This window comes from Mesoplodon mirus (assembly GCF_964341445.2).
Source record: "Mesoplodon mirus genome assembly, chromosome: 10".
NCBI lineage: Eukaryota > Metazoa > Chordata > Mammalia > Artiodactyla > Ziphiidae > Mesoplodon > Mesoplodon mirus.
In genome coordinates this window covers 25,597,966-25,624,579 of record NC_138986.1, presented here as the reverse complement: position 1 = coordinate 25,624,579, position 26,614 = coordinate 25,597,966, and the positions used below count along the sequence as shown (strand labels likewise).

Here is a 26,614-nt window from a genome sequence, read left to right as displayed (position 1 = left end):
GCACATTCCTAACATCCCGGACACAGGTTCTGGCCAGGAACCATAACAGAGAAGGTGGTCCTCATCTGAAGGGGTGGCCTCTCTAAGTAGAAAGTCTTCACAGCTGACTAGATGAGGAATTTCCCATGTGCATCCAGCAGTCTTTCCACCCACAGCAAGAATATGAAAATGGAATCCTGTTCTGAAATAGTTAATGGAGAAGAACAGCAGAAAACAGTTCGTGAATCTTTCATTTCTTCATATTACTTTCTTCTTCAGTCCCAAACCTTCTCCCATATTTACTCTTCAGATAACCCAGTATTCAATGATCTGATAATTTAACAAGATTTGGAAAGAAAAAATTCCGTAAGAATACTCAGGTTTCCAAAGGGAAGTAGTGAAGGTATATTAAATAATGTCAAATGAAATCATTTAGATCAGAATCCGAGAAGTGGCTACTGTTTTCTAAGTCACTTCTCCCATTGTCTGTTAATAGAGCAGCATGGCCACAGGAGAAGTCCCAATTAGTTTCCTGTTCCTGCATGGTTTAGAATATGTACCAACAGACGTCTAAAGCGGAGAAGACCTCTTACAAACATAGCCCCTTTTTATTTACTCTTAACTAACATTAAATGTCAGTCCTTGCTGTTTGGGGTGTAATGACTTGTCACGTGGCAGAAGCAGTAGTGTTATCACCGTTCGTGCCAGCAGCTAACTTTTATTGAGTATTTACTCTTCTGTTCTAATGCTTTGCATATGTCAATACACACATATTAATTCTCTCCACAAACATACCAGTAGGAAATCATTGCCAACCTCATTTTAAAGGTGAAAAAATGAGTAGAAAGAGTGAGCCACTTGCCGAAGGCCATCCAGCTGATCCCTGGCAGAGGCAGGTCGAGGATGGTGGCGCTCTGACCTGTACCTTTGTATACGTGTGCAGGTGTTTATGTTGGACACCCAGAGCTCCCCAAAGACTCCAAACAACTTTGATCATGCTCAGTCCTGTCAGCTCATTATTGAACTCCCTCCTGATGAGAAGCCAAATGGACACACCAAGAAAAGGTAAGCAGCCAAGCACTTATAAATAGGAAAGTTCATTTCTGAAGGCAAAATCCTGTTAGCATTTTAACCAAATTTCACATGTGTTCGTTTGCTAGGGCTGCCATAACAAAGTACACAGACTGGGTGGCTTAAACCACAGGAATTTAATTTCTCACAGTTCCGGAGCCTAGAAGTCCAAGATCAGGGTGTCAGCCAAGTCCCTCCTTGGCTTCTAGATGAATGTCCGTTCCCTGTGTCTTTACATGGTCTTTCCTCTGTATATGTCTTTGTGCAAATTTCCTCCTCTTAGGAGGACACCAGTCATATTGGATTAAGGCCCATCCTAATGCCCCCATTAACCCAATTATTTCTTTAAAGACCCTTTTTCCAAGTATACATTCTGTGATACTATGGATTAGGACTTCCATGTATGAATTTGGTGGAGGGGGACACAACTCACTGTATCTATAGCATCATACATATCATAATCCTTTTTAAAAAAATAATGAGGCCTGATTCATATTGTTTCAGTGAGAAATACATCATTAACTTCTCATGAGCAGTACAGCTGTTAGGATACAGAAAGCTCAGTGCATGCCACAAGAAACTTGCCCTTTCTTTTTAAATACTATCATCCTGCCAAAAAAACATTGTTCCTAGAGTTTAGGATGAAGCCAGTGACTGAAAGTTCCCATTTTAAAACTTCTGACACACTAATAATAATGATGATAAGTATTTGAGTGCAATAGATGAAGTACAGGGAGTAGGTAATACACTTCCACTTGTGCACGAGGAAACATTCAGGGAAACTGTGAAGCAGGGGAGCTGGAATCAAAACCAGGTCTAGCTGAGCACAATGCCTGTGTCCTTGACCATTTCCATGTTAGGGAGAGAGTGTGATTTTTCCAAAAGTTACCAGGTAGCATAGCAGTTTAATATACCTATATGGGTGAAATTTCCAGGTACTAATTTTTTTTAGTCACGTGTGTGGGGTACATACAGAAGACTATGTGGAAGGTTCAAAGGTTATCAAGCATGAATAAAAAGTGAAATAACTATGAACCTGCCACTGCACTTCAGAGGTAGAACTTTACCAATATCCCACGTACTCCTCCCAATTCTGTGCCCTGCTTCCCTCCACTGCCGATCACGCAAAAGTGTTGGGCATTTTTATCTATTCTGCATACCAGTGATTGTGCACTCCTTTCCACAGCTTTAAGCGTTGATCTACTTTCAAATTTCAGTTCTTTTCTTACCTGTTTTCCTTTTTTTAAAAAATATATTTCTAGTTCCTTCAGCCAATTATTCCACTAAAACAATTTTTGAAGTAAAAGGAGAAAAAGGGGGAGAGGAATAATAAGCTGAATTCACATTATAAATAAAACACAGGAAAAATAGGATACCAAATATTCCTATGTTACTGGTTTAATGGTTTTAAAAGGTTAAGATTTAAAAATTTATCATCATGGTTCCTCAGTTTACTTAGTACTTTTAATAGACAATTACCCCATCAGTGAAATTCAGTAAAACAGGAAAAGCACAAATTCTTTAGTAGAAACCACTATGCCTTAAAACATCCTCTAAAATTAAGTATTTTGCGTTGTTGCATTTCACTCATTCACAGGGGCAAGTCTTAGCACAGAAGGTAGGAGAAGATGAGTTAGATGTAAGAAAAGTTTGTGCATCTGCTGGTCAGGTGTGTCCTCAGAGGTCCACATTAAAATCACCCATGGGGAAAAAAAGACTGGAACTAAAACCAGATTGCAACATTTAAGTAAAAAGAAATCTGGGTTTGTTTAACATCTTTATGGAGTATAATTGCTTTACAATGGTGTGTTAGTTTCTGCTTTGTAACAAAGTGAATCAGTTATACATATACGTAAGTTCCCATATCTCATCCCTCTTGCATCTCCCTCCCTCCCTATCCCACCCCTCTAGGTGGTCACAAAGCACCAAGCTGATCTCCCTGTGCTATTCAGCTGCTTCCCACGAGCTATCTATTTTACATTTGGTAGTGTATATATGTCCATGCCACTCTCTCACTTCGTCCCAGCTTACCCTTCTCCCTCCCCATATCCTAATGAAACTTAAAAGCTTTTGCACAGCAAAGGACACCATAAACAAGACCAAAAGACAACCCTCAGAATGGGAGAAAATATTTGCAAATGAAGCAACTGACAAAGGATTAATCTCCAAAATTTACAAGCAGCTCATGCAGCTCAATATCAAAAAAACAAACAACCCAATCCAAAAATGGGCAGAAGACCTAAATAGACATTTCTTCAAAGAAGATATACAGATTGCCAACAAACACATGAAAGAATGCTCAACATCATTAATCATTAGAGAAATGCAAATCAGAACTACAATGAGATACCATCTCATACTGATCAGAATGGCCACCATCAAAAAATCTACAAATAATAAATGCTGGAGAGGGTGTGGAGAAAAGGGAACCCTCTTGCACTGTTGGTGGGAATGTAAATTGATACAGCCACTATGCGGGAACCCTCTTGCACTGTTGGTGGGAATGTAAATTGATACAGCCACTATGCAGAACAGTATGGAGGTTCCTTAGAAAACTAAAAATAGAACTACCATATGACCCAGCAATCCCACTACTGGGCATATACCCAGAGAAAACCATAATTCAAAAAGAGTCATGTACCACAATGTTCACTGCAGCTCTATTTACAGTAGCCAGGACACGGAAGCAACCTAAGTGTCCATCAACAGATGACTTCTGAAGGTTCAGGAGTCCAGGCTGCCAGCAGGATGGGGTTGAAGTATCAGAGCCACTGCTCAAGGAGACCATTTCTTCCAGGCACCTGCACTCAGAACTAATCTGGTTTTTGTTATTTTGGTTTGTTTTGAATGCTTCTCTCAGCATACATTTGCCCTGGGACAAGAAGATGAGAAAGGCACTGCCCTGTCCCTTGAAGATTTAAGGTATAGTGGGGAGGCCAGCCCAGTGATAAGTGACAGGATTTCCCTTCTTAGTTAGTGTCCTGTAGTTGTGGACATGAAGCACTAGACCAAATTGGTGGCTTTCACAGCCTGCTTCTTCAAAAGAGTGCATATTCAGGTCTCCTAATACCTCAAGTAACTTCTATGGTGGGGGAATTGGGAGGGGATGGGGAGTTACCATTTAATGGGTTCAGAGTTTCTGTTTGTGATGATGAAAAAGTTCTAGAAATAGATAGTGGTGACGGTTACACAACATTGTGCATGTACTTAATGCTACTGAATTGAACTTTTAAAAATGGTTAAAATGGTAACATCAGGTTATATATATTTTACCACAAAAAAGTTGCTTAAGTGATATGTTAGAAGGGGTTACTGTTTGTGAGCCCTTTGTACATATTCCATTTTTGCTGAAAGTATGATGTTTTGAGATACCACTACATGAAGGTCAAAATCAACCTTTAAAAAAATGTATGGGAGGATTTTTGTTCTTTTTTATGAGTTAAAATATTTTTCCTGCTAGTTACAAAAGTAATTTTTAAATTCATGGTCTTAAAAAATGGTACAAATGAACTTATTTACAAAACAGAAATAGAGTCACAGATGTAGAAAACAAACTAATGGTTACCAGGGGGGAAAGGGAGGGGGGAGAGAGAGATTGGGATTGACATATATACACTACTATATATAAAATAGATAACTAATAAGAACCTACTGTATAGCACAGGGAACTCAATACTCTGTAACGACCTATATGGGAACAGAATCTTAAAAGGAGATATAGGTATATATGTAATATGTATGAGATATAGTAACTGATGCACTTTGCTGTACACCTGAAACTAACATGACATTGTAAATCAACTATACTCCAATAAAAAATTTTTTAAGTGTTAATGTAACAGTTGGACTTTGGAAATCAGTAGTATGAATGAGTTGTAATTTTGTCATTATCCAGTTATGGGAATTAGTTTGCAACACCATGGCATAAGCTATTTTCATGAAATTCTAAGAGCAGTGAAAAGAATGGGAAACCATAAACCCAAAACCACATTGATGGATTAAAATGTTGAAATTGGAATTGAGAATGTTTTCTTAGTACAGGAATCCAGTCAAACAAAAGGGGCTGAATCACCAAAATGTGAGCATTCACTTCTAATGTTGCCTTGTCAGGGCTGTGCCCTGATTAGGAAGTTGTCATGACTGGTGGGCTGCACCTGCTTCTCAACCAGGAGATCTGGCCAGATGTCTAGGGAGCATTCACCCTCTCCCACCTCCCCCAAATGCACAACCAAGGCCCACAAACAAGTCCCACATCTGTGCTGGCAGAAAAGGATGCAGAAAGGAATTAGCCTGTGCTGAGTGAATGCTGTTTTCTCTCCTAGGTTTGTTATAGAAGGCTGCAAATTAAATTATCAATTTCTTTAATTTCTTTCTTTGAAAATATTAGCCCCATAATACCTCTAAAGTTAAAAAACATTTCAGTGTTTAGACCTTCTCTATTTCACACACTGGAAGCACTAAAGCTTTTATACATATGTACCTAAAGCATTAACATTTTTAATCCTGGAAAACTGATTTGGTGCCTATAAACCAACTTCAATAAGATTCTAAAAGCTTTGGGTTTGAAGATGGTGGAGTAGAAGGACATGAGCTCACCCCTTCTTATGGGAAAACCAAAATCACAACTAACTGCTGAACAACCACTGTGAAATAAATGCTGGAACCTACCAAAAAAGATACCCTACATCCAAAGACAAAGAAGCAGCCACAATGAGACAGTAACAGGGGCACAATCATGATAAAATCAAATCCCATACACACCAGGTGGGCAACCCACAAACTGAAAAAACAATTATACCACAGAAGTTCTCGCATAGGAGTGAAAGGTCTGAGGCCCACATCAGGCTCCCCAGCCTGGGGGTCTGGAGGAGGAGCCCCCAGAGAATCTGGCTTTGAAGGCCAGCGGGGTTTGATCACAGGAATTCCACAGGACTGGAGGAGACAGAAACTCCACTCTTGGAGGGCGCACACAGGGTCTCATGCACAGTACCCAGGGAAAAAAGCAGAGACCTCATAAGAGACTGGTCAGACTTACCTGCTAGTATCAGAGGGTCTCCTACAGAGTTGGGGGTGGGGGGTGGCTCTCCTTCACTGCAGGAACAAGGACACTGGTGGCAGCAGTTCTGGTGAATATTCATTGGTGTGAGCACTCTTGGAGGCTGCCATTTTCTCACCAAGACCTGGCCCCACCCAACAGCCTGTAGGCTCCAGTGCTGGGATGCCTCAGGCCAAACAACCAACAGGGAAGGAACACAGCCCCACCCATCAGCAGGCAGGCTGCTTAAAGTCTTCCTGAATAAATAGCTGCTCGATAAACACACCCCCTGACATGGCCCTGCCCACCAGAGGGAAGAGATCCAGCTCCACCCACCAGTGGACAGGTACCAGTCCCTCCCACCAGGAAGCCTGCACAGGTCTCTTAGACAGCCTCATCCACCAGGGGGCAGACAGCAGAAGCAAGAAGGACTACAACCCTGCAGCCTGTGGAATGGAAACTGCAATCACAAAGTCAGACAAAATGATATGGCAAAGGAATATGTCCCAGATGAAAGAACAAGATAAAACCCCAGAAGAACAACTAAGTGAAGTGGAGGCTAGTCAATCTGCCTAAAAAAGAATTCAGAGTAATGATAGTAAAGATGTCCAAGATGTTGAAAAAAAGAATAGAGGCACAGATTGAGTAGATACAAGAAACAAAGACATAGAAGAACTAAAGAACAAACAAACAATATAATAACTGAAATGAAAAATACACTAGAAGGAATCAATAGTAGAATAACTGGGGCAGAAGAATAGATAAGTGAGCTGGAATACAGAATGATGGAAATCACCGCTGTGGAACAGAATAAAGAAAAAAGAATGAAAAGAAAGGAGGACAGCCTAAGAGACCTCTGGGACAACATTAAATGCACCAACATTCACATTATAGGGGCCCCAGAAAGAGAAGAGAAAGGACCTAAGAAAATATTTGAAGAGATAAGCTAAAAACTTCCCTAACATAGGAAAAGAAACAGTCACCCAAGTCCAGAAAATGCAGAGTCCCAGGCAGGATAAACCCAAGGAGGAACACACTGAGACACATAGTAATCAAACTGACAAAAATTAAAGAAAAAATATTACAAGCAACAAGGGAAAAGAAACAACCTACAAGGGAATTCCCATAAGGTTATCAGCTGATTTCTCAGCAGAAACTCTGCAGGCCAGAAGGGAGTGGGATTATAAAGTGATGGAAGGGAAAAACCTACAACCAAGAATATTCTACCCAGTGAGGCTCTCATTCAGATTTGGCAGAGAAATCAAAAGCTTTACAGACAAGCAAAAGCTAAGAGAATTCAGCACCACCAGACCAGCTTTGCAACAAATGCTAAAGGAACTTCTCTAAGCAGAAAAGAAAAAGCCACAACTGAAAACAAGAAAATTATGAATGGAAAAGTTCACTGGTAAAGGCAAACGTACAGTAAAAATAGGAAACAATCTCCACACAAATATGATATGAAAACCAGCAATTGTGAGAAGAGGAGATCACAAATGCAGGATATTGGAAATGCATTTAAAATTAAAAGAACAGCAACTTAAAACAATCTTGCTTTTATATAAACTTCTATATCAAAAACCTCATGGTAACTGCAAACCGAAAATCTACAATAGATACACACACAAAAAAGAAAAAGTAATCCAAACACAACACTAAAGTTAGTCATCAAATCACAAGAGAAGAGAACAAAAAAGGAAGGGAAGAAAAAGCACCTACAAAAACAAATTCAAAACCAATAAAATGGCAATAAGAGTATACATATCAATAATTACTTTAAATGTAAACGGATTAAATGCTCCAACCAAAAGACACAGACTGGCTGAATGGATACAAAAACAACACGTGTATATATGCTGTCTACAGGAGACCCACTTCAGATCTAGGAACACATAGAGACTGAAAGTGAGTGAATGGCAAAATGTATTCCGTGCAAATGGAAATCAAAAGAAAGCTGGAATAGCAATATTTATATAAGACAAAATAGACTTTAAAGATTGTTACAAGAAACAAAGAAGGACACTACATAATGATCAAGGGATTGATCCAAGAAGATATAACAATGGCAAATATATATGCACCCAACATAGTATCTGCCTTATATATTGAGGTGCTTCTAACAGCCATAAAAGAGAAATCAACAGTAACATAATAATAGTGGGGGACTTTAACATCCCACTTACATCAATGGACAGATCATCCAGACAGAAAATAAATAAGGGAACACAGGCTTTAAATGACACATTAAACCACAAGGATTTAACTGATATTTATAGAGCATTCCATCCAAAAGCAGCAGAATACACATTCTTTTCAAGTGCACATGGAATATTCTCCAGGATTGATCACATGCTGGGCCACAAAGCGAGCCTTGGTAAATTTAAGAAAATTGAAATCATATCAAGCATCTTTTCCGACCACAATGCTATGAGATTAGAAATCAACTACAAGAAAAAAACTAAAAAACACAAATACATAGAGGCTAAACAATATGCTACTAAACAATGAATGGATCACTGAAGAAATCAAAGAGGAAATCAAAAAAGACCTAGAGACGAATGAAAATGAAAGCATGATAATCTAAAACCTATGGGATGCAGCAAAACAAGTTCTAACAGGGAAGTTTACAGCAATACAATCTTACATCAGGAAACAAGAAAAATCTCAAATAAACAACCTAATCTTACACCTAAAGCAACTAGAGAAACAAGAACAAAAAAACCCCAGTCAGTAGAAGGAAAGACACCATAAACATCAGAGCAGAAATAAATGAGATACAGACAAAGAAAACAATAAAAAGATCAATGAAACTAAAAGTTGGTTCGTTGAGAACATAAAAAAATTTGATAAACCTTTAGCCAGACTCATCAAGAAAAAGAGGGAAGAGAGCTCAAGTCAATAAAATTAGAAATGAAAAAGGAGAAGTTACAATGGATACCACAGAAATACAAAGGACCATAAGAGACTGTTATAAGCAACTATATGCCAATAAAATGGACAACCTGGAAGAAATGGACAAATCCTTATAAAGGTACAATCTCCCAAGACTGAACCAGGAAGAAATAGAAAATATGAAAAGACCAATCACAAGTACTGAAATTAAAACTGTGATTAAAAAACTCCCGGGGCTTCCCTTGTGGCGCAGTGGTTGAGAGTCCGCCTGCCGATGCAGGGGACATGGGTTCATGCCCCGGTCTGGGAAGATCCCACGTGCCGCGGGGTGGCTGGGCCCGTGAGCCATGGCCACTGAGCCTGCGCGTCCGGAGCCTGTGCTCCGCAACGGGAGAGGCCACAACAGTGAGAGGCCCACATACCGCAAAAAAAAAAAAAAAAAAAAAAAAAAAGCTCCCAACAAAATACCAGGGCCAGATGGCTTCACAGGTGAATTCTACCAAACATTTAGAGAAGAGCTAACACTCATCGTTCTCAAAGTCTTCCAAAAAATTGCAGAGGAAGGAACACTCCCAAACTCATTTTATGAGGCCACCATCACCCTGATACGAAAACCAAACAAAGATACAACAACAAAAAAAAGAAATAAAGTTAAAGGCCAATATCACTGATGAATGTAGATGCAAAAATCCTCCACAAAATACTAGCACACCAAATCCAACAACACATTAAAAGGATCATACACCATGATCAAGTGGGATTTATCCCAGGGATACAAGGGTTTTTCAATATCTGCAATCAATCAGTGTGATACACCTCATCAACAAATTGAAGAATAAAAACTATATGATCATCTCAATGCAGAAAAATATTTTGACAAAATTCAATACCCATTTATGATTTTAAAAATCTCCAGAAAGTGGGCATAGAGGAAACACACCTCAACATAATAAAGGCCATATATGATGAACCTACTGCTAAAATCATACCCAACAGTGAAAAACTGAAAGCATTTCCTGTAAGATCAGGACAAGGATGTCCACTCTCATCACTTTTATTCAACATAATTTTGGAAGTCCTAGACACGGCAATCAGAGAAGAAAAAGAAATAAAGGGAATCCAAATTGGAAAAAAGAAGTAAAACTGCCACTGATTGCAGATAACATGATAGTATACATAGAAAATCCTAAAGATGATACCAGAAAACTACTAGAGCCCATCAATGAAATTGGTAAAGTTGCAGGATACAAAATAAATAGAGAAATCTGTTGCATTTCTGTACGCTAACAATGAATGGTCAGAAAGCGAAATTAAAGAAACAATCCCACTTACCATCACATCAAAAAGAATAAAATACCTAGGAATAAACCTACCTAAGAAGGCAAAGGACCTGTACTCTGAAAATTATGACACTGATGAAAGAAACTGAAGATGACCACAAACAGTTGGAAAGATATACCATGTTCTTGGACTGGAAGAATCAATAGTGTCAAAATGACTATACTACCCAAGGCAATCTACAGATTCAGTGCAATCCCTATCAGGTTACCAATGGCATTTTTCATAGGACTAGAACAAAAACATTTAAAATTGGTATAGACACATAACAGACCTCAAATAGCCAAAGCAATCTTATTATTATTTTTTTTGTGTGTGTGGTACGTGGGCCTCTCACTGTTGTGGCCTCTCCCGTTGCGGAGCACAGGTTCTGGATGTGCAGGCTCAGTGGCCATGGCTCATGGGCCCAGCCGCTCTGCAGCATGTGGGATCTTCCCAGACCGGGGCACGAACCCGCGTCCCCTGCATTGGCAGTCAGACTCTCAACCACTGCGCCACCAAGGAAGCCCAGCAATCTTTTTTTAAAATTAATTTATTTATTCATTTATTTAATTTTTGGCTGCATTGGGTCTTTGCTGCTGCATGTGGGTTTTCTCTAGTTGCTGAGAGTGGGGACTACTCTTCATTGCAGTGTGCAGGCTTCTTTTTGCGGTGGCTTCTCTTGTTGCAGAGCACAGGCTCTAGGCACATGGGCTTCAGTAGTTGTGGTTCACAGGCTCTAGAGAGCAGGCTCAGTAGTTGTGGCGCACAGGCTTAGTTGTTCCACGGCATGTGGGATCTTCCCGGACCAGGGCTCGAACCTGTGTCCCCTGCATTGGCAGGCGGATTCTTAACCACTGCACCACTAGGGAAGCCCCAAAGCAATCTTGAGAAAGATAAACAGAGCTGGAGGAATCAGGCTCCCAGACTTCAGACTATACTACAAAGCTACAGTCATCAAAGCAGTATGGTACTGGCACAAAAACAGAAATATAGATCAACGGAACAGGATAGAAAGCCCAGAAACAAACCCACACAACTATAGTCAATTAATCTACAACAAAGGAGGCAAGACTATATAATTGAGAAAAGACAATCTCTTCAAAAAATGGTGCCAGGGAAACTGGACAGCTACATGTAAAAAAATGAAATTAGAACATTCTTTAACACCATACACAACAATAAACTCAAAATGGAATAAAGACCTAAATCTAAGACCAGATATTATAAAACTCTTACAGGAAGATATAAGCAGAACACTCTTTGACATAAATTGCAGCAATATCTTTTTCATTCCGTCTCCTACAATAATGGAGGTGAAAAGAAAAGTAAACAAATGGGACCTAATTAAGCTCAAAAGATTTTGCACAGCAAAGGAAACCACAAACAAAAGGACAACCCACAGAATGGGAGAAAATATTTGCAAACAATGTGACCAAAAAGGGATTAATCTCCAAAATTTACAAACAGCTCATGCAGCTCAATATTGAAAAAAACAAACAACCCAATCATAAAACGGGCAGAACACCTAAATAGACATTTCTCCAAAGAAGACATACACATGGCCAGGAAGCCATGAAAAGATGCTCAAGATCTCTAATTAGAGAAATGCAAATCAAGACTACAATGAGATATCACCTCACACCCGTCAGAATGGCCATTATCAAAAAGTCTACAAACAATAAATGCTGGAGAGGGTGTGGAGAAAAGGGAACCCTCCTACACTGTTGGTGGGAATGTAAATTGGTACAGCCACTATGGAGAACAGTATGGATGTTCCTTAAGAAACTGAAAACAGAGCTATGATCCAGCAATATGTTCCAGCAATCCCACTTCTGGGCATATATCCAGGGAAAAATGGTTCATGCACCCCATTGTTCATTGCAGCGCTGTTTACAATAGCCAAGACATGGAAACATTCATCTGTGCATTGACAGATGAATGGATAAAGAAGATGTGGCACATATATACAATGGAATATTACTCAGCCATTAAAAAGAATGAAATAATGCCATTTGCAGCAACATGGATGGACCTGGAGATTATCATACTAAGTAAGTCAGACAAAGAAAGACAAATAACATATGATATCGCTTATATGCAGAATCCAGAAAAAATGGTACAAACTTATTTACAAAGCAGAGACAGACTCACAGATTTAGTGAATGAACTTATGGTTACCAGAGGGGAAGTATGGAGGGGAGGGATAGATTGGGAATTTGGGATTGACTGGTACACACTGCTATATTTAAAATAGATAACCAACAAGGACCTACTGCGTAACACAGGGAAGGAACTCTGCTCAATACTCTGTAATAACCTAAATGGGAAAAGAATTTGAAAAAGAATAGATACATGTATATGTATAACTGAATCACTCTCTGTACACCTGAAACTAACACAACATTGTTAATCAACTATACTCTAAATTTAAAAACAAATCTCTCCAGGTATTCTCATAGCTAGGTGTCTTAGCAGAGTTGACACACTTGACAGTTGTAGTCAGAATTCCTATATCTGGAATGTGCAGACCAGTAAATACTTCCTTCTTCCTCTCTCTTCTCCCAAGCCTATATGGAATATTGCCTTTGTCTGGGTATGTTATACAACATGCCGTCACATCCTGACTTTGTACTTTCAGAGGCTATCCTTGCACAAGATAAAATGATGCAACCAGTTAAAGAATAATGTGGAATCTTGCAATTAGCTATTTCTTGGATTCCCTAGATAACTAGCAGAAGAGAGATTTTAAGCTCTTAAGCCTATCTTAGTGAAATAAAGACTTCATTCCTAGATATGCAGGAAAAAATGAAACTGGGGAAACAAAATGAACTCAAATGTCCAAGCATAATGTTAATTATTATATTTTAGTTTTTCCATTTATTAAAAATTCCTCAGCCATCACTTAAAAAAATAGTAAAAGCTTTGGGATTAAGGAAAAATGGCAAAGGGTAGGGAAAAAGCCAATTAAAATTACTATAACTCAACAGAAATTGTTACTTTCTTGATTTGTTTTATTACTCATAACTACGAAAGAAAACAGGTCATATACCATAATTGTGTCTACGTTAAAAATTTTTTTATAAAATTGTTCTATTTGTTCCCTAAGTCTTGTTGAGAATCGTTAACTCAATATCATAATATTAATTCTATAGCTCCCAGATTTTAAAAGTGTCAGGAATTCCATTAATCATGATTAAAATTGTCATCTTGTAATGCCCCAAGAAATTTGTCCTTTTTGAAGAAAGACATTAAAATACAAGTAGTTTAGTTTGTAATTTTGCCTAGTCATTCTGTTTGTGTAAGGTCTGAATTGCTTTAAGGTAACTCATATAAGGCAACTGGCTACTAATCAATGCCTTTCTTTTCATTTGAAGTGTTTCCTTCAGGGAAATTGTGGTGAGTTTACTATCCCATCAAGTGTTACTCCAGAACTTATATGATATCTTGTTAGAAGAGTTTGTCAAAGGCCCCTCTCCTGGGGAGGAGAAGATCCAAGTGCCAGAAACCAAGCTGGCCGGCTTCCTCAGATACATCTCCATGCAGAACTTGGCCGTCATCTTTGACCTGCTGTTGGACTCCTACAGGACAGCCAGAGAGTTTGACACCAGCCCTGGGTTGAAGTGCCTGCTGAAGAAAGTGTCTGGCATCGGGGGCGCTGCCAACCTCTACCGCCAGTCTGCCATGAGTTTTAACATTTATTTCCATGCACTGGTCTGTGCTGTTCTCAGCAACCAAGAAACCATCACTGCTGAGCAAGTGAAGAAGGTCCTTTTTGAGGACGATGAGAGGAGCACAGATTCCTCCCAGCAGTGTTCATCAGAAGATGAAGACATTTTTGAGGAGACTGCCCAGGTGAGCCCCCCTAGAGGCAAGGAGAAGAGGCAGTGGAGGGCTCGGATGCCCTCCCTCAGTGTCCAGCCCATCAGCAACGCGGACTGGGTGTGGCTGATCAAGAGGCTTCACAAGCTGTGCATGGAGCTGTGTAATAACTACATCCAGATGCACTTGGACCTGGAAAACAGTATGGAGGAGGCACCAATCTTCAAGAGTGACCCTTTCTTCATCCTTCCCTCCTTCCAGTCGGGGTCATCCACCCCGTCCACTGGGGGCTTCTCAGGGAAAGACACGCCTTCCGAGGATGACCGCAGTCAGACCCGCGATCACGCGGGCGAGCCGCCGAGCCTGAGGGGGACCAGCGGGGAAATGCTGCTGCTGCCCCCGAGCCCCAAGGTGGAGAAAAAGGACCCCAGCCGCAAGAAGGAGTGGTGGGAGAACGCCGGCAACAAAATCTACACCATGGCAGCTGACAAGACCATCTCAAAGCTGATGACCGAGTACAAGAAGAGGAAACAACAGCATAACCTGCCCTCCTTCCCCAAAGAGGTCAAGGTGGAGAAGAAGGGAGAGCCACTGGGGCCCAGGGGCCAAGGCTCCCCGCTGCTCCAGCGGCCCCAGCACCTGATGGACCAGGGGCAGATGCGGCACTCCTTCAGCGCTGGCCCCGAGCTGCTGCGCCAGGAGAAGAGGCCCCGCTCGGGCTCCACCGGCAGCTCCCGGAGTATCTCCGCAAGGGACGCCGAAGCCCAGATCCAGGTGGGTACCCGCCCCCCGCTGGAGGATGCAAGGGTCCACAGCCGGCCATGCAGGAGGGAAGCCAGTACCAGTGACGCACCTGTGCCCCTCAGGGAGCACTCAGACATGTTATGAGCCTCCAAAGTCAGGGGACTGCCTGCCCCTAAGATATAGGATCCATCAGTATATCCTTGTGAAACTGAAATTGTATTCTCATTTAATTTCAGGAATTGTTTTTATGGGTTATAACAGATACTACTGAGAATTAGGAACCCACCTGTGTAAATAAGATGACGCCAAAGCTTAGAAAATAGATGGACTTAAACCCAGGACTCAATGCCAGTTAATCATTTGAAGATAGCTCTGAAGCAATTCTGTAGTTATGAAGAATTATGTAAAGGGAAAAGGCAAAGTGCATATTATGTGGTTATTCCAAATGAATTGTTTTTCTAGCCCATCCTGAGCACATAAAAATTCTCATTTTCAGAGTGTTCCTATTCCTTTATATAATTAATATTTGCAATTCTGTGGTACCTCCCAAAAATGAGCTTGAGAAGTAAAGAAGAGGGGCACTATTTCATTCAATTTAAGAAAAGATGAGATGGGAAAAGAAAGATAGAAGGATCTAAACTCATGGAGAGCCCTTTAAAAGTAATCTGGATGTTTATTTTAAGTTGTAGATTCCTGTTGCAGGCATAGTAAGATAGGAGCTCTTGGGCCCTAGGATTCTATGGACCTATACAGGAATGTATTCTTAGAATGAACATAAATTTGGAATTAGTATGAATCTTGCAAGATACTTTTTTCCTCTGATGTGTCTTGAACATAGAACTAAACTTCATAGTTCAGAATCCACAAAAATCATCTTAGACTGTATTTGTAAAAGTATCCAGTCAAACTGAGATGTAAGGTTATTCTTTAACAGATGACCTTCTTGACAAATAACAAATCTTAATTGCCTTTTCATGTCTTGGAGATTTGCTTATGATTTCAAAAGTTACCCTAAATTAAGGTAGACCTATTCCAAGTTCTCTAGACATTAGAGAGACTGCTGATTAAAAATGTCATATGGCCTATGAAAATCTCATCATGAGAAGGCAAGAGAGTTTTTAAAAATCTGAGGAGTAGGATTTTTGTATTTTGTAAAAGCTAGAAATAATGTATTCCTAATGTGAAATGAGTCTCTGCTAGTCCTTTTATATATATATATATATATATATATATATATATATATGAACTTAAACTGATGTTTTATTATAAGTGCATTAAATTAGTAAAGACTACATTTATTGAAGCCTAAAGCCTGAGAAAACTCATTTGCATATTAGCCACACTTAAGAGTACAAATGAAACCGCTGGAGAAAACTGCTAATTCTCTTAATTCCTTTCTCTTAGGCATGGACCAACATGGTGCTAACAGTTCTCAATCAGATTCAGATCCTTCCAGACCAGACCTTCACAGCGCTCCAGCCAGCAGTGTTCCCATGCATCAGCCAGCTGACCTGTCACGTGACTGACATCAGAGTTCGCCAGGCTGTGAGAGAATGGCTCGGCAGAGTGGGCCGTGTCTATGACATCATTGTGTAGAAGACTCACATTCCATTCCCAAGGAAATACACTAGGAGGGTTTAGAGTATGTCTGCCAATCCAGCTGATAGCATTTTCCCCACCACCAGCCCCAGTGACTCAGAGAACACCCAGTTGCTCCCTAGCTAATCAGCATTGGGGCCATTCTGGATACTAAGGTTGTATCTGGATGACACAAGTGAAACTCTAAATTTGCACATAATTTCAGAAGACTCTACATTCCTTGACACATTTCTAAATCTTATTTCCCAATGCTTTTGCCTGCAATATTATCCCCAAATGAGTCACTTTCAAGGGCCACTCCTTTGAAAACATTACATTGATCCATCATTTTATTTATTTATTTGGGCTGCACCAGGTCTTAGTTGCAGCATGCCTGCAGGATCTACTTCCCCGACCAGGGATTGAACCCAGGCGATCCATCATTTTAAAAAATGCAGTAGCTAAAGAAATATCTGCTGGTAAGTCAAGCTGATATACACACAGACATGATTACCAGACATGATTAATTGGAGGAAGATTTATATTATGATTTTGAGTTCGGCAGGGAAGAAAACAGTTGGAAAAATGTATTCTTGGGTGTCATAATCAAGAAAGGGATGACTTACTTCCTCTGTAAAATATTCCAGAACATTTCAAAATTGTTCCTAAGTTGTCAAGATTCTCTGGTTGGTATTTGCCAACTTCCTCATGTAAGGTACTATTGTGCCTTCACTTCCCTACTTCTAAAGGAAGGAAATTCTTTCATGGCAGGACTTTAAGTCTGTGGCATGGCAGCCTTTGACACATAGTACTCAGTGGTATTGGCTGATATAGATAGTGCCAAATGACTTAAGACCGGCCACCTGACTGTCCCAAAAGTCTTTGCTTTTGTTCCCAATGCAAAAATGAAAAGGGAAAGAAAAAATGGTGCCTTAGTTCCTTGTTGCACACACATTTCTATGCTCCACAATTATCTGAACATAAGGTATAACATTTTGTCTTTAAGAAAACAAAACAACTCATTTTATATCAACACCCTTGGAAGAAAGGAACTCAAGAATTCACCGTCCAATGAACAGACTTCTCAGGGAAGGGAGCAGGAAGTGTAGGGTTAGGGAGACAGCTGGAAGGGGTGGGAAAGGAGGTGATGATGAAATCATTTTAAATCTGGAAATATTAGACAACCATCATATGAAATTATGGTGTCGTTCATACACACTCTAGTCTCAGAAGAAAATAAAACTACAGGAGAAAGGGACACAGAATGAAGTTTAGGAAATGAAGTTTTTCAGTTTAAAATATTTCTCCTCTCTGGCAAGTAGATGTGCCCTCTGTTTGAGGTCTTTTCATTCAGGCATATTTTAACTAGATATTTATTTTCCTAATTATTACTAGAAAATTAATTTGGAATCTTTATCTTATTATTTACAGTATATTTAATATTTCTTAAATTATAATAGTGATTGAAACTCCTCAGTCAAGGCCAGTCACACACATTCTAAAGAGTTAGTTGCTAAGAGATACGTTTTAATTTTCCCAGCTCCTAAAAATTATTCGTAATTGAAAATATCCCTCAAACATCAACTCTTAAGGGTGGAAGTTAGGATTTAAAACTGACAGCTTTATTCAGTGCTGGTATTTGTAAACTTTGTCTTCCTTGGGAATATATAACTATCTACGAGGTTAAGAGGAAGACAGGGTTCCCTGATTTATTTAGGCAATCTAAAAGAAAGAACCTTATCATTCGCTATGCCATCCGGAGATCACCACAGAATTCAGAAGATGTTTTTCCAGTTCCACAAAACACTCTTTGCCTTTAGTGTTTGCTCATTAGACAATAATGCAAGTTTAGAAACAGATCAACAATTTGATGTTAACAAGCAATGAATCGTTGGGATAGCAATAAGTTGTGTTCTATACTTTAGATTTTTTATATTTTGTAAGTAGAATTGAAAGTTGGGTAGATACTTTTTTTTTTTTAAACAAAAGCAGTACACCATTGTTGTTTTGTTTCTTTTTGTAGCTCATCTAAGGTTCATTTCCTTGTGAGCCTGTGAGCATTCCGCGGTTTACGGGGGTTGGGGGAGCTTCAGCAAAGCAGAGTATTATCAAATCAGAGTAATTACAAAATGTTTATATCTAGCAACTGTTTATAAAGTATAACAATTCAAAGGAAGCCAGTCTCAATTCATGAAGGTCATGTCCTGGAAGTTGTTAACCGTTTAGAAGTCAGAATTCATTGTCTTGACAGATTCTCTATTGTGGGATTCATGGCTAGCTTATGAAAACAAGTTTACCCCATTCTGTATTCAAACGTTGCACCAGTACCAGCCTAATTACGGGTCCCAAGAATAAAAGATGAGAGGATGTACATCATTCTTTACCTACAACTTTGTCAGAGGGTTTTCGTCCCTTCCCGTCATTTTCTCTGTAGACCACCCCTCCGGCCCACAGCAGTCTTCAACCCACCTCCATTCCCAACACACTCTGTGCATCACATCCATGTCAGATTTCAGCTGGAAAATTAGCTAAGTCACAGTAATACTTCTCAGAGGTATTTGCAGTTTTCAAAAAGGACATGGCTTGATGCAAATAATCTCCAAGGAATAGTACACTTCAGGTCATAGCGAAGTCAGTCAAATCTTCCCAGGGGTGAAGAAGAAAGGGACGTATGTAAAAACCCTTAGTAGATGAGTGGTCCCTCCCCACACTGCCCCATCAGTCCCTCAGTCTTCCTGGTGTCTCCATTTCTGCCTTGCCCCATCTCTTCTTTCATTCCCTCCCATGGTCTCTGAAAGACCAAGGTCAAGACAAACCTTTGTAGTTACAATAGCTATTACCGTATATTTTCAGATCTAAGCAGAATAAGATTTTTATTGCTTTTAGTTGCCTGTATTTACTGCCAAAAGTGTGTTACCCTCTGGCTGAGATTTATTCTTTTTCTAATATTTTGGTAGTGTTCATCTTTTCCAAAGTGAGGAAGCACGCTAGAAAACTCAAAGTGCAAAAGAATTCCTGACTGAATAGCCCAGCCAAGTACACCACACTCTGCAACAGATTTCTCCTTGCCATACGAGGACTTAGATTTGATGGAGGACTAATAAATTGTTCATAGGATCTCTCCTACCTCTTGCATCTCCTGATCAGCTTTGACAGATGCTTAGGCTGTCTCTTTACACCCTCTTGTCATCTCTCCCCTCATGATTACTTTCCTGCCTTCTCCATCCATACAAAACTAGGGCAACTTTTACCACTTTTAGGCTATTTAATGACTGACCAAGGCAGATGCTAACATATAAAACAGCTCAGACTAAATCAAACATGACAAAATGTTATCATAATTCCAAAGTACCTATAAATTGAAACTTCTTGGTACAGCGATCACTAGGCTTTGTCGTTGCTGTTCTTGTAGTTCCAAGGAGAGGGCTTATATAGAGTCAGTTGAGAGAGTCAAATAGCCTTAACTATAACAAGGTAATGCAATTATATAATAGATATTTTTGACTTCCCCAAATACATCATAGTATTGCTTATGTAGGAAAGTTTTCTTTCTCAGAAAGAAAAATCCATTTGTGTCAGTCCTATCAAACTAAGCAAAATGAAGACCTCTGGGGCTTCCCTGGTGATGCAGTGATTGAGAGTCCACCTGCCGATGCAGGGGACACGGGTTCGTGCCCCGGTCCGGGAAGATCCCACATGCCGCGGAGTGGCTGGGCCCATGAGCCATGGCCGCTGAGCCTGCGCGTCCGGAGCCTGTGCTCCACAACAGGAGAGGCCACAACAGTGAGAGGCCCGCGTACAGCAAAGAAAAAAAATGAAGACCTCTGTTTGGAGCTGATAACAATAGCAAGAGGTTACAAACAGGAGTGGGGGGAGGTGACATCACTGAGTGCCTCTGAGAATGTGGACCTTTACCTACTTACCATATTTAATTCCCACAATAACATTGTGAAACAGGTATTGTCCTCATTTTTTCAGATAAGGATGCAGACCCAGAGAGGTTCAGAAATTTGCCCAAGATAACCCATAAATGGCAAAGTTGGTTGCAAAAGAGATGTTCCTGAATTCAAAGGCCATGTCTACATGGTGTCTACAACACCATGTCTAAGTGCACAGTGTAAACACTTCAGTGTTTCAAGGAATTAAACAGTTAAAATGAGTTGAAGATGTTACATTGATGTCCCTATCTATAATGTTATGGGGATTTTTCAATAGGGTTAAAAGAAAAAGATAGTGTTTAGGCATAGTAAGGTCATATATAACATAATATTTTTATGTTTGAAAATAAAGAAAACAAAATCTAAACTTTAATCTTAAAGCAGATCCTCAGTGGTAATTTAGGAAACTCACCAAATTAGGTGGAAATGATGGAATAATATTGTCCGTGGCCAGCTATTATGCGGAAAAACATGACAGTCTCTGTCTGGAATGACAGCAACAATTTGTTGACCTTTACCAATTACGATTTAATCACTCAGAATAAAGTGCCCTGTAGCCAACAGTGCCTCTCTACTTGCTTCCCCTGGAAGTATATAGGACTAAACTGTAGGTCATCATCAAACTTTGGGAATATGCAAAATAAATGACCATTTTTCAAAATGCACATTCTCTGAAGAAGAAGCAACTGGTCAGACAAGATTGCTTAAAGATTCAGGTACTGAGGGCATCAGGTCAATATCCAGAGTAACCATGTGCCATGACACCTAAATATTTCTACTTGCCTTGTAGACAAGGAAACAGGCAGAAGGAAAAATCCAACACAATGCAGTAAGTGAATGACAGAACTTACATCTGCTTGGGTACCATTTAGGAAGATTTAGTGTGGCCTTAAAAAAGCAAAAGACTATTTTTAAGCACTTTTTATTGAATTTATGAGCTTGTTTATGGCAAGATTTATGAAATTGGGTAAAGAATTTATAATTATGCCTCATCCAAAAAAAATGTGCTCTCCTTCACGAGTGCAGCAACCTAGAAAACTTTGTCTCTGTCTTTCGTGAGATCCCTTTCCTCTGGCTGTATTGTAATATTTGTATTTGATATGGAAGTAACTAATAACTTAATTAAGGTTTTGGATTAGAACACCATTTAGATTTCCAAAATACAATTATTACTTCAGGGAACATAGACTAAAAAAAAAAATCATCCCCTAGGATAATGTAGGAGAAACTTACTTGAGAACAATGCCTAATTTCCTTGTAAAGAGGGGCAGTACTTATCAGTTGAAGAAAAACCCACTACCAAAACCTTTCCCCTCTAATCTCTGTGTGAGAACACAAGGGGGGTCTAGGGAGGAGGGACTAGCTAGCTGGCCATCTTAGTGACACAGCTGCAGTCAACTTCTGCTGAATTCCATCCAATTACAGTCGTTCCAGCCTTTTCAACTACCAAAAATTGTTTGTACTGTTAATTCCTATCCTGAAAGTTCAAGTAGTGGTCGTCTAGTATCTTTTGACGTTAGGACAGTAGTTGTCAAACTTTAGCACATATCAGAGTCACCTGGAGGTCTTGTTAAGGCACAGATTGCTGGTCCGGAGCCCAGAGTATCTGATTCAGTAGGCCTAGAAATATGCATTTCTAACAAGTTCCCAGATGAGGCCAGTGCTGCTGGTCTGGGGACCACACTTTGAGGACCAATACCTGGAAAAAATTTCTAACTACTCCCTTTAAGATCAGCCTGACTTATCAAGCACTAGAGAAAAAACTGAACTTCACCTTGGGCAGACAACTTGGAATTGGATTCTCTACGGCATTGCTGTTCAGTCTTCCCAGTGTCCAGGTTTATTATGCCAACAATTGATTTTTACAAGGTAGAAGACAATGAATGTATAAGTTCTATGGAACAGTGAGATCAATGTAAGCTTCTCGTCTTTGTATTTAGAAACATTAACTCTATGGATGACCTTTTGTATCATGTTGACTTTTTGACTTGTACTGAAGGTGATTTTAAAGTATGTAGTGTTTTAATTTCTTCTGTCCATAGTTTTGATGAGATGTTTCCATGTTGATTCCATCACAACTTTGGCTCCTGGCTTCCAGAAATTTTTGAGTAGTTGCTCGCTTGCCAGTAGTTTTATATCCCTCATTAGTCACCAGAATATCAGCACATCAAGATGATACTTTACTACTTGATGTGCCTTCATCTTTCACTTAACTATCTGGTATAAATTAATATTTTAATTTCCTACATATCTGTAAAGAGTCTACCAAATGGCTTCACGGGAATTTGCAAGTGGAACCAACTCCCTTTTGAGCAGCACATGTGCCTGTTTTAAGGACTTTTCATTACATATGTTGTGTTGTGCATGTATCTACACAATCAAGACCATATTCATTATCTCATCTTCCAAATGAGGAGAAAAACGTAAAAGCGCATCAGTATGCTTTGGGAATACAGTGAAATCATGTTAAATATAGATAGGGCCTTAGTTTATCTCTTAACTCTGTATTCAGTTAATTAGTTTTGGAAATCCTTTTTCCATTAAACAAAATAAGGACCATAGAGGTAATAATTCAAGAGAAAAAAAATTGAGTACCTCAAAATCATCTCCCTTGTGTAAACTATACTAATGACACAAAATTTTTATTGATTCAGTAAGTTTCTCTAAAAGCTTCTGTTTAAGTATCCTGACATTTAAACTGTTATATAAGTAGAAAGTTAATGACTGTATTTACTAGAATTAGTGAGATGAGAAAGCACATCAGTGTTAATGACGTCAAGGATTCAAGTCCTTGCCTCTGTAGACAGGAATAATTGAAGCTTTTCTATTGCAGTTTCATTTCCCCTAATCATTTTTGGAAATCATGTGTGCATTTAGTTTTTTTAATAATAACGGATGTTGAATTAAATTTTAAAAATTAATCTCTAATAATAATTTATTTTTGTTTTACCAGCTGGTGCCAAAAAGGGGAGGGAAGAATCCAAAAGCCAGTCTTTTAAACTAACATGTAAAGTATGTTTTCTCTTAAAGTTCGGAAGCTCACGGCCCTGGCTCTACCAGCCACCAGTGGCCACCACGGCTGCCTCGTGACTAGGTACAGGCAACTTGGTGTTCCTCCCTCTCTCTTCTTTCATCCAATTTTTGTTGGAAGTGGTTCTCTCTAATAAAACTTGGTTTCCCACACAATAGGTAAAACTGGACAAAGATGAATGCTTTTGATATGTTTGGTTTCACTTCAATTGAAACCATGTGGTAGAATTTCCAGGTATGGCATGAATGGGGCAGGAGCAGGTGCCTAGAGGGAAAGGCTGGTTTTGTTTGGTTTTGTTTCTTAATTTGTTTTTAGTGGATGGGAGGGGATGGGGGCAAGAATAAGTTTATTGCCCTAATCATGCCAAAAGACTGATTCAAGATGATTTTCCTGCTGTTCTAAGAGGAATAGACTTAGATAAATTACATTATAATCGGTTCCCCTGCTACCATCTCCCACTCTAAGTAAAGCCAACAGGTGGTAAGGGTCCTTTTATCCTTTCTTGTATTATGCCAAAGACTAGACTTGTTTTCACTGAAAATTATAAATAAATGAAGCTTGGTATAGCCATAATGATTTGAGTCCGTATACCATTTTATCCATAGAATGCAAAACTCACCCCTTCAACCCTATTCACCAGGAGCCTTGAAGCATTTTGTTTACTCCAAAGGACTTGTCAAGGAAGTACAGTTTTTGTTTTGCCTTCTTTTTTAGTCAGTTTGGTCACATTTATTTAAAATAAAAAATGAAAACCACCATCCTTTATATGTTGATATAACTATTTGATTTGATATAATCTGTGTTGTTTAACAGGTTCCTGTAAGCAAGCTTGCAAGTGTATTTTGTGTACATTTTATCTGAGGTGAAGATGAAAATTCTAAAGAGAAAATATTTTAAAAGATATTGTATTTATGTTGCTTGTGTTGTAGAATAAAGATTCAAATGCATCAAAAAAATCTGATATGTGAAACCATTTTCTTCACTGAATAAATATATCAAAATCTATGTAAATATCCTGTTTACAGAATTTTGCTAAATGAACTAGGTTCCTTTCCTTGGCGTTTCATAACTCTGAAGAAACTCCCCCTTCCAATTCTATAATACAGAGATAGTCACTTGACAATTTGGTGAATGCCTAGAAAATACATTTGAAGAAAAATATATATATAACATAGTATTATATACAGTATTATACTACATTATATATAATATTTACTATATATATATCTACTACATATATACCATTGTTTCCTTTTTAAAAAGAGGACTGGGGGGCCTCCCTGATGGCGCAGTGGTTGAGAGTCCGCCTGCCGGTGCAGGGGATGCGGGTTCGTGCCCCGGTCTGGGAGGATCCCATGTGCCGCGGAGCGGCTGGGCCCGTGAGCCATGGCCGCTGGGCCTGCGCGTCCGGAGCCTGTGCTCCGCAACGGGAGAGGCCACAACAGTGAGAGGCCCGCATACCGCGAAAAAAAAAAAAAAAGAGGACTGGGGCTTCCCTGGTGGCGCAGTAGTTGAGAGTCCGCCTGCCGATGCAGGCGACATGGGTTCGTGCCCTGGTCCGGGAGGATCCCACATGCCGCGAAGCAGCTGGGCCCGTGAGTCATGGCCGCTGAGCCTTCACGTCCGGAGCCTGTGCTCCGCAACAGGAGAGGCCACAACAGTGAGAGGCCCACGTACCGCAAATAAATAAATAAATAAATAAAAATAAAAAGAGGGCTTGTTTTACAATATTATTTTGATGTCTTTCTTCATAAGAATGTATATCAAATTCATGTTATTAGTACATATTGATGTAGCTTATTCATTTAAAAGAACTAAACGAATGTATTACCTTGATTGTTCATAAACAACCAAATCCTTAAATAGGGAGATTATTATTAAAAGGTAATATCAAAAAGAAAAATACAGCCGCTTTTTTTTTTTTTTTTTTTTTTTTCCTGCAGTACGCGGGCTTCTCACTGCTGCGGCCCCTCCCGTTGCGGAGCACAGGCTCCGGACGCGCAGGCCCAGCAACCATGGCTCACGGGCCAAGCCGCTTCGCGGCACGTGGGATTCTCCCGGACGGGGGCACGAACCCGCGTCCCCTGCATCGGCAGGCGGACTCCCAACAACTGTGCCACCAGGGAAGCCCAAACACAGCCGCTTTTAACTTCATTATCTTATTGGATTGCAGTTTTTAAATTGACTCTTTCAAAAGCCTATTAATAGTATAAGCCTAGGAATCATCATACCCAAATTGTGGAAAACTGCTATTTGGCCACTAGAGGGATAAAAGCCATACAAAATGGATGGAATTTGTGTATATGACCTTAAATCATGATTCTATCATTCTGTCATACACTCTGGTAATCTCACAGTTGTACTGCTAAGACTCAGCCCCTTCCATTGTATGAACAAAATAAATCTAAAATAGACACTAACATACTTTGCATAAGGAAATCACCAACAAGGGACCAACCATGTTCATAGAGCCAGCTGTGGAAGCGTAGAGAGGACCTTGGACCTTAGCCAGAAAAGCTGACTTCGCATCCTACGCTTTGCCCCTTCCTGGGAGTAGGAAGACCAGACAACACTTGCATACAGAGCTCGAGGTTCCTGCTCTGTAAAGTGAAAGATAACGTGAAAGCCCCAATGTTGCAGTGCTTTGTAAATGCTAATGCCTAATAGCTGCTAACTACTATGTGTTAGAGAATAACCCATTTCATAACTAGCCCCACTATTCTGCAAGACGATTTATACTTGAGATCTAATGTGTACATATCCTTGACATTCACATCCAGGAATGCACTACAACATAGAAAGCTGAACATCTTGTGCCAGTCTTATAAGAGGAGGTCAGCAGCTCAGATGCAGATCTCTTTAACCGAACACTTTGGAAATAACTTCTAGGTCAATACCGATTCTTCCATTTTTAACATCCAGCAATAAATACAATGTGTACATAAATCTATATGTATTTCTTTAGAGACTTGATATGCTTCAACTATTTGGCTTATGATCAAAACTTCTATTATGATTTAGCTTTGATAAATATTTTATATCACTCATTAGAAAATTCACTTTCCCATCCAGCTTAAAGATAGGTTCAATACATAAGTGAAAATAAAATTGAAGTATAATGCAATATTGTGGCTTTCACGTATTGACCAACATTCCTATTATCTCGAGCCTTTGGAAGAGCACTATAAGCTCTTCCTTGTTTGTTTTTAT

General features: G+C 39.6%; 1 protein-coding gene across 1 annotated transcript in view; it reads left to right on the top strand.

The window, feature by feature from the left end:
- ARFGEF3 (ARFGEF family member 3) overlaps positions 1-24,543 on the top strand; it is a gene marked incomplete at its 5' end in the record, with an annotated part of 191,581 nt that extends 167,038 nt beyond the window's left edge. The window contains 3 exons of the mRNA XM_082634251.1: positions 923-1,044; positions 13,669-14,887; positions 16,262-24,543. Coding sequence (XP_082490377.1) covers positions 923-1,044; positions 13,669-14,887; positions 16,262-16,453 — 1,533 coding nt within the window. The 3' untranslated portion in view covers positions 16,454-24,543. The remainder of the gene's footprint in view (positions 1-922; positions 1,045-13,668; positions 14,888-16,261) is intronic.
- Positions 24,544-26,614: the final 2,071 nt, after the last annotated feature.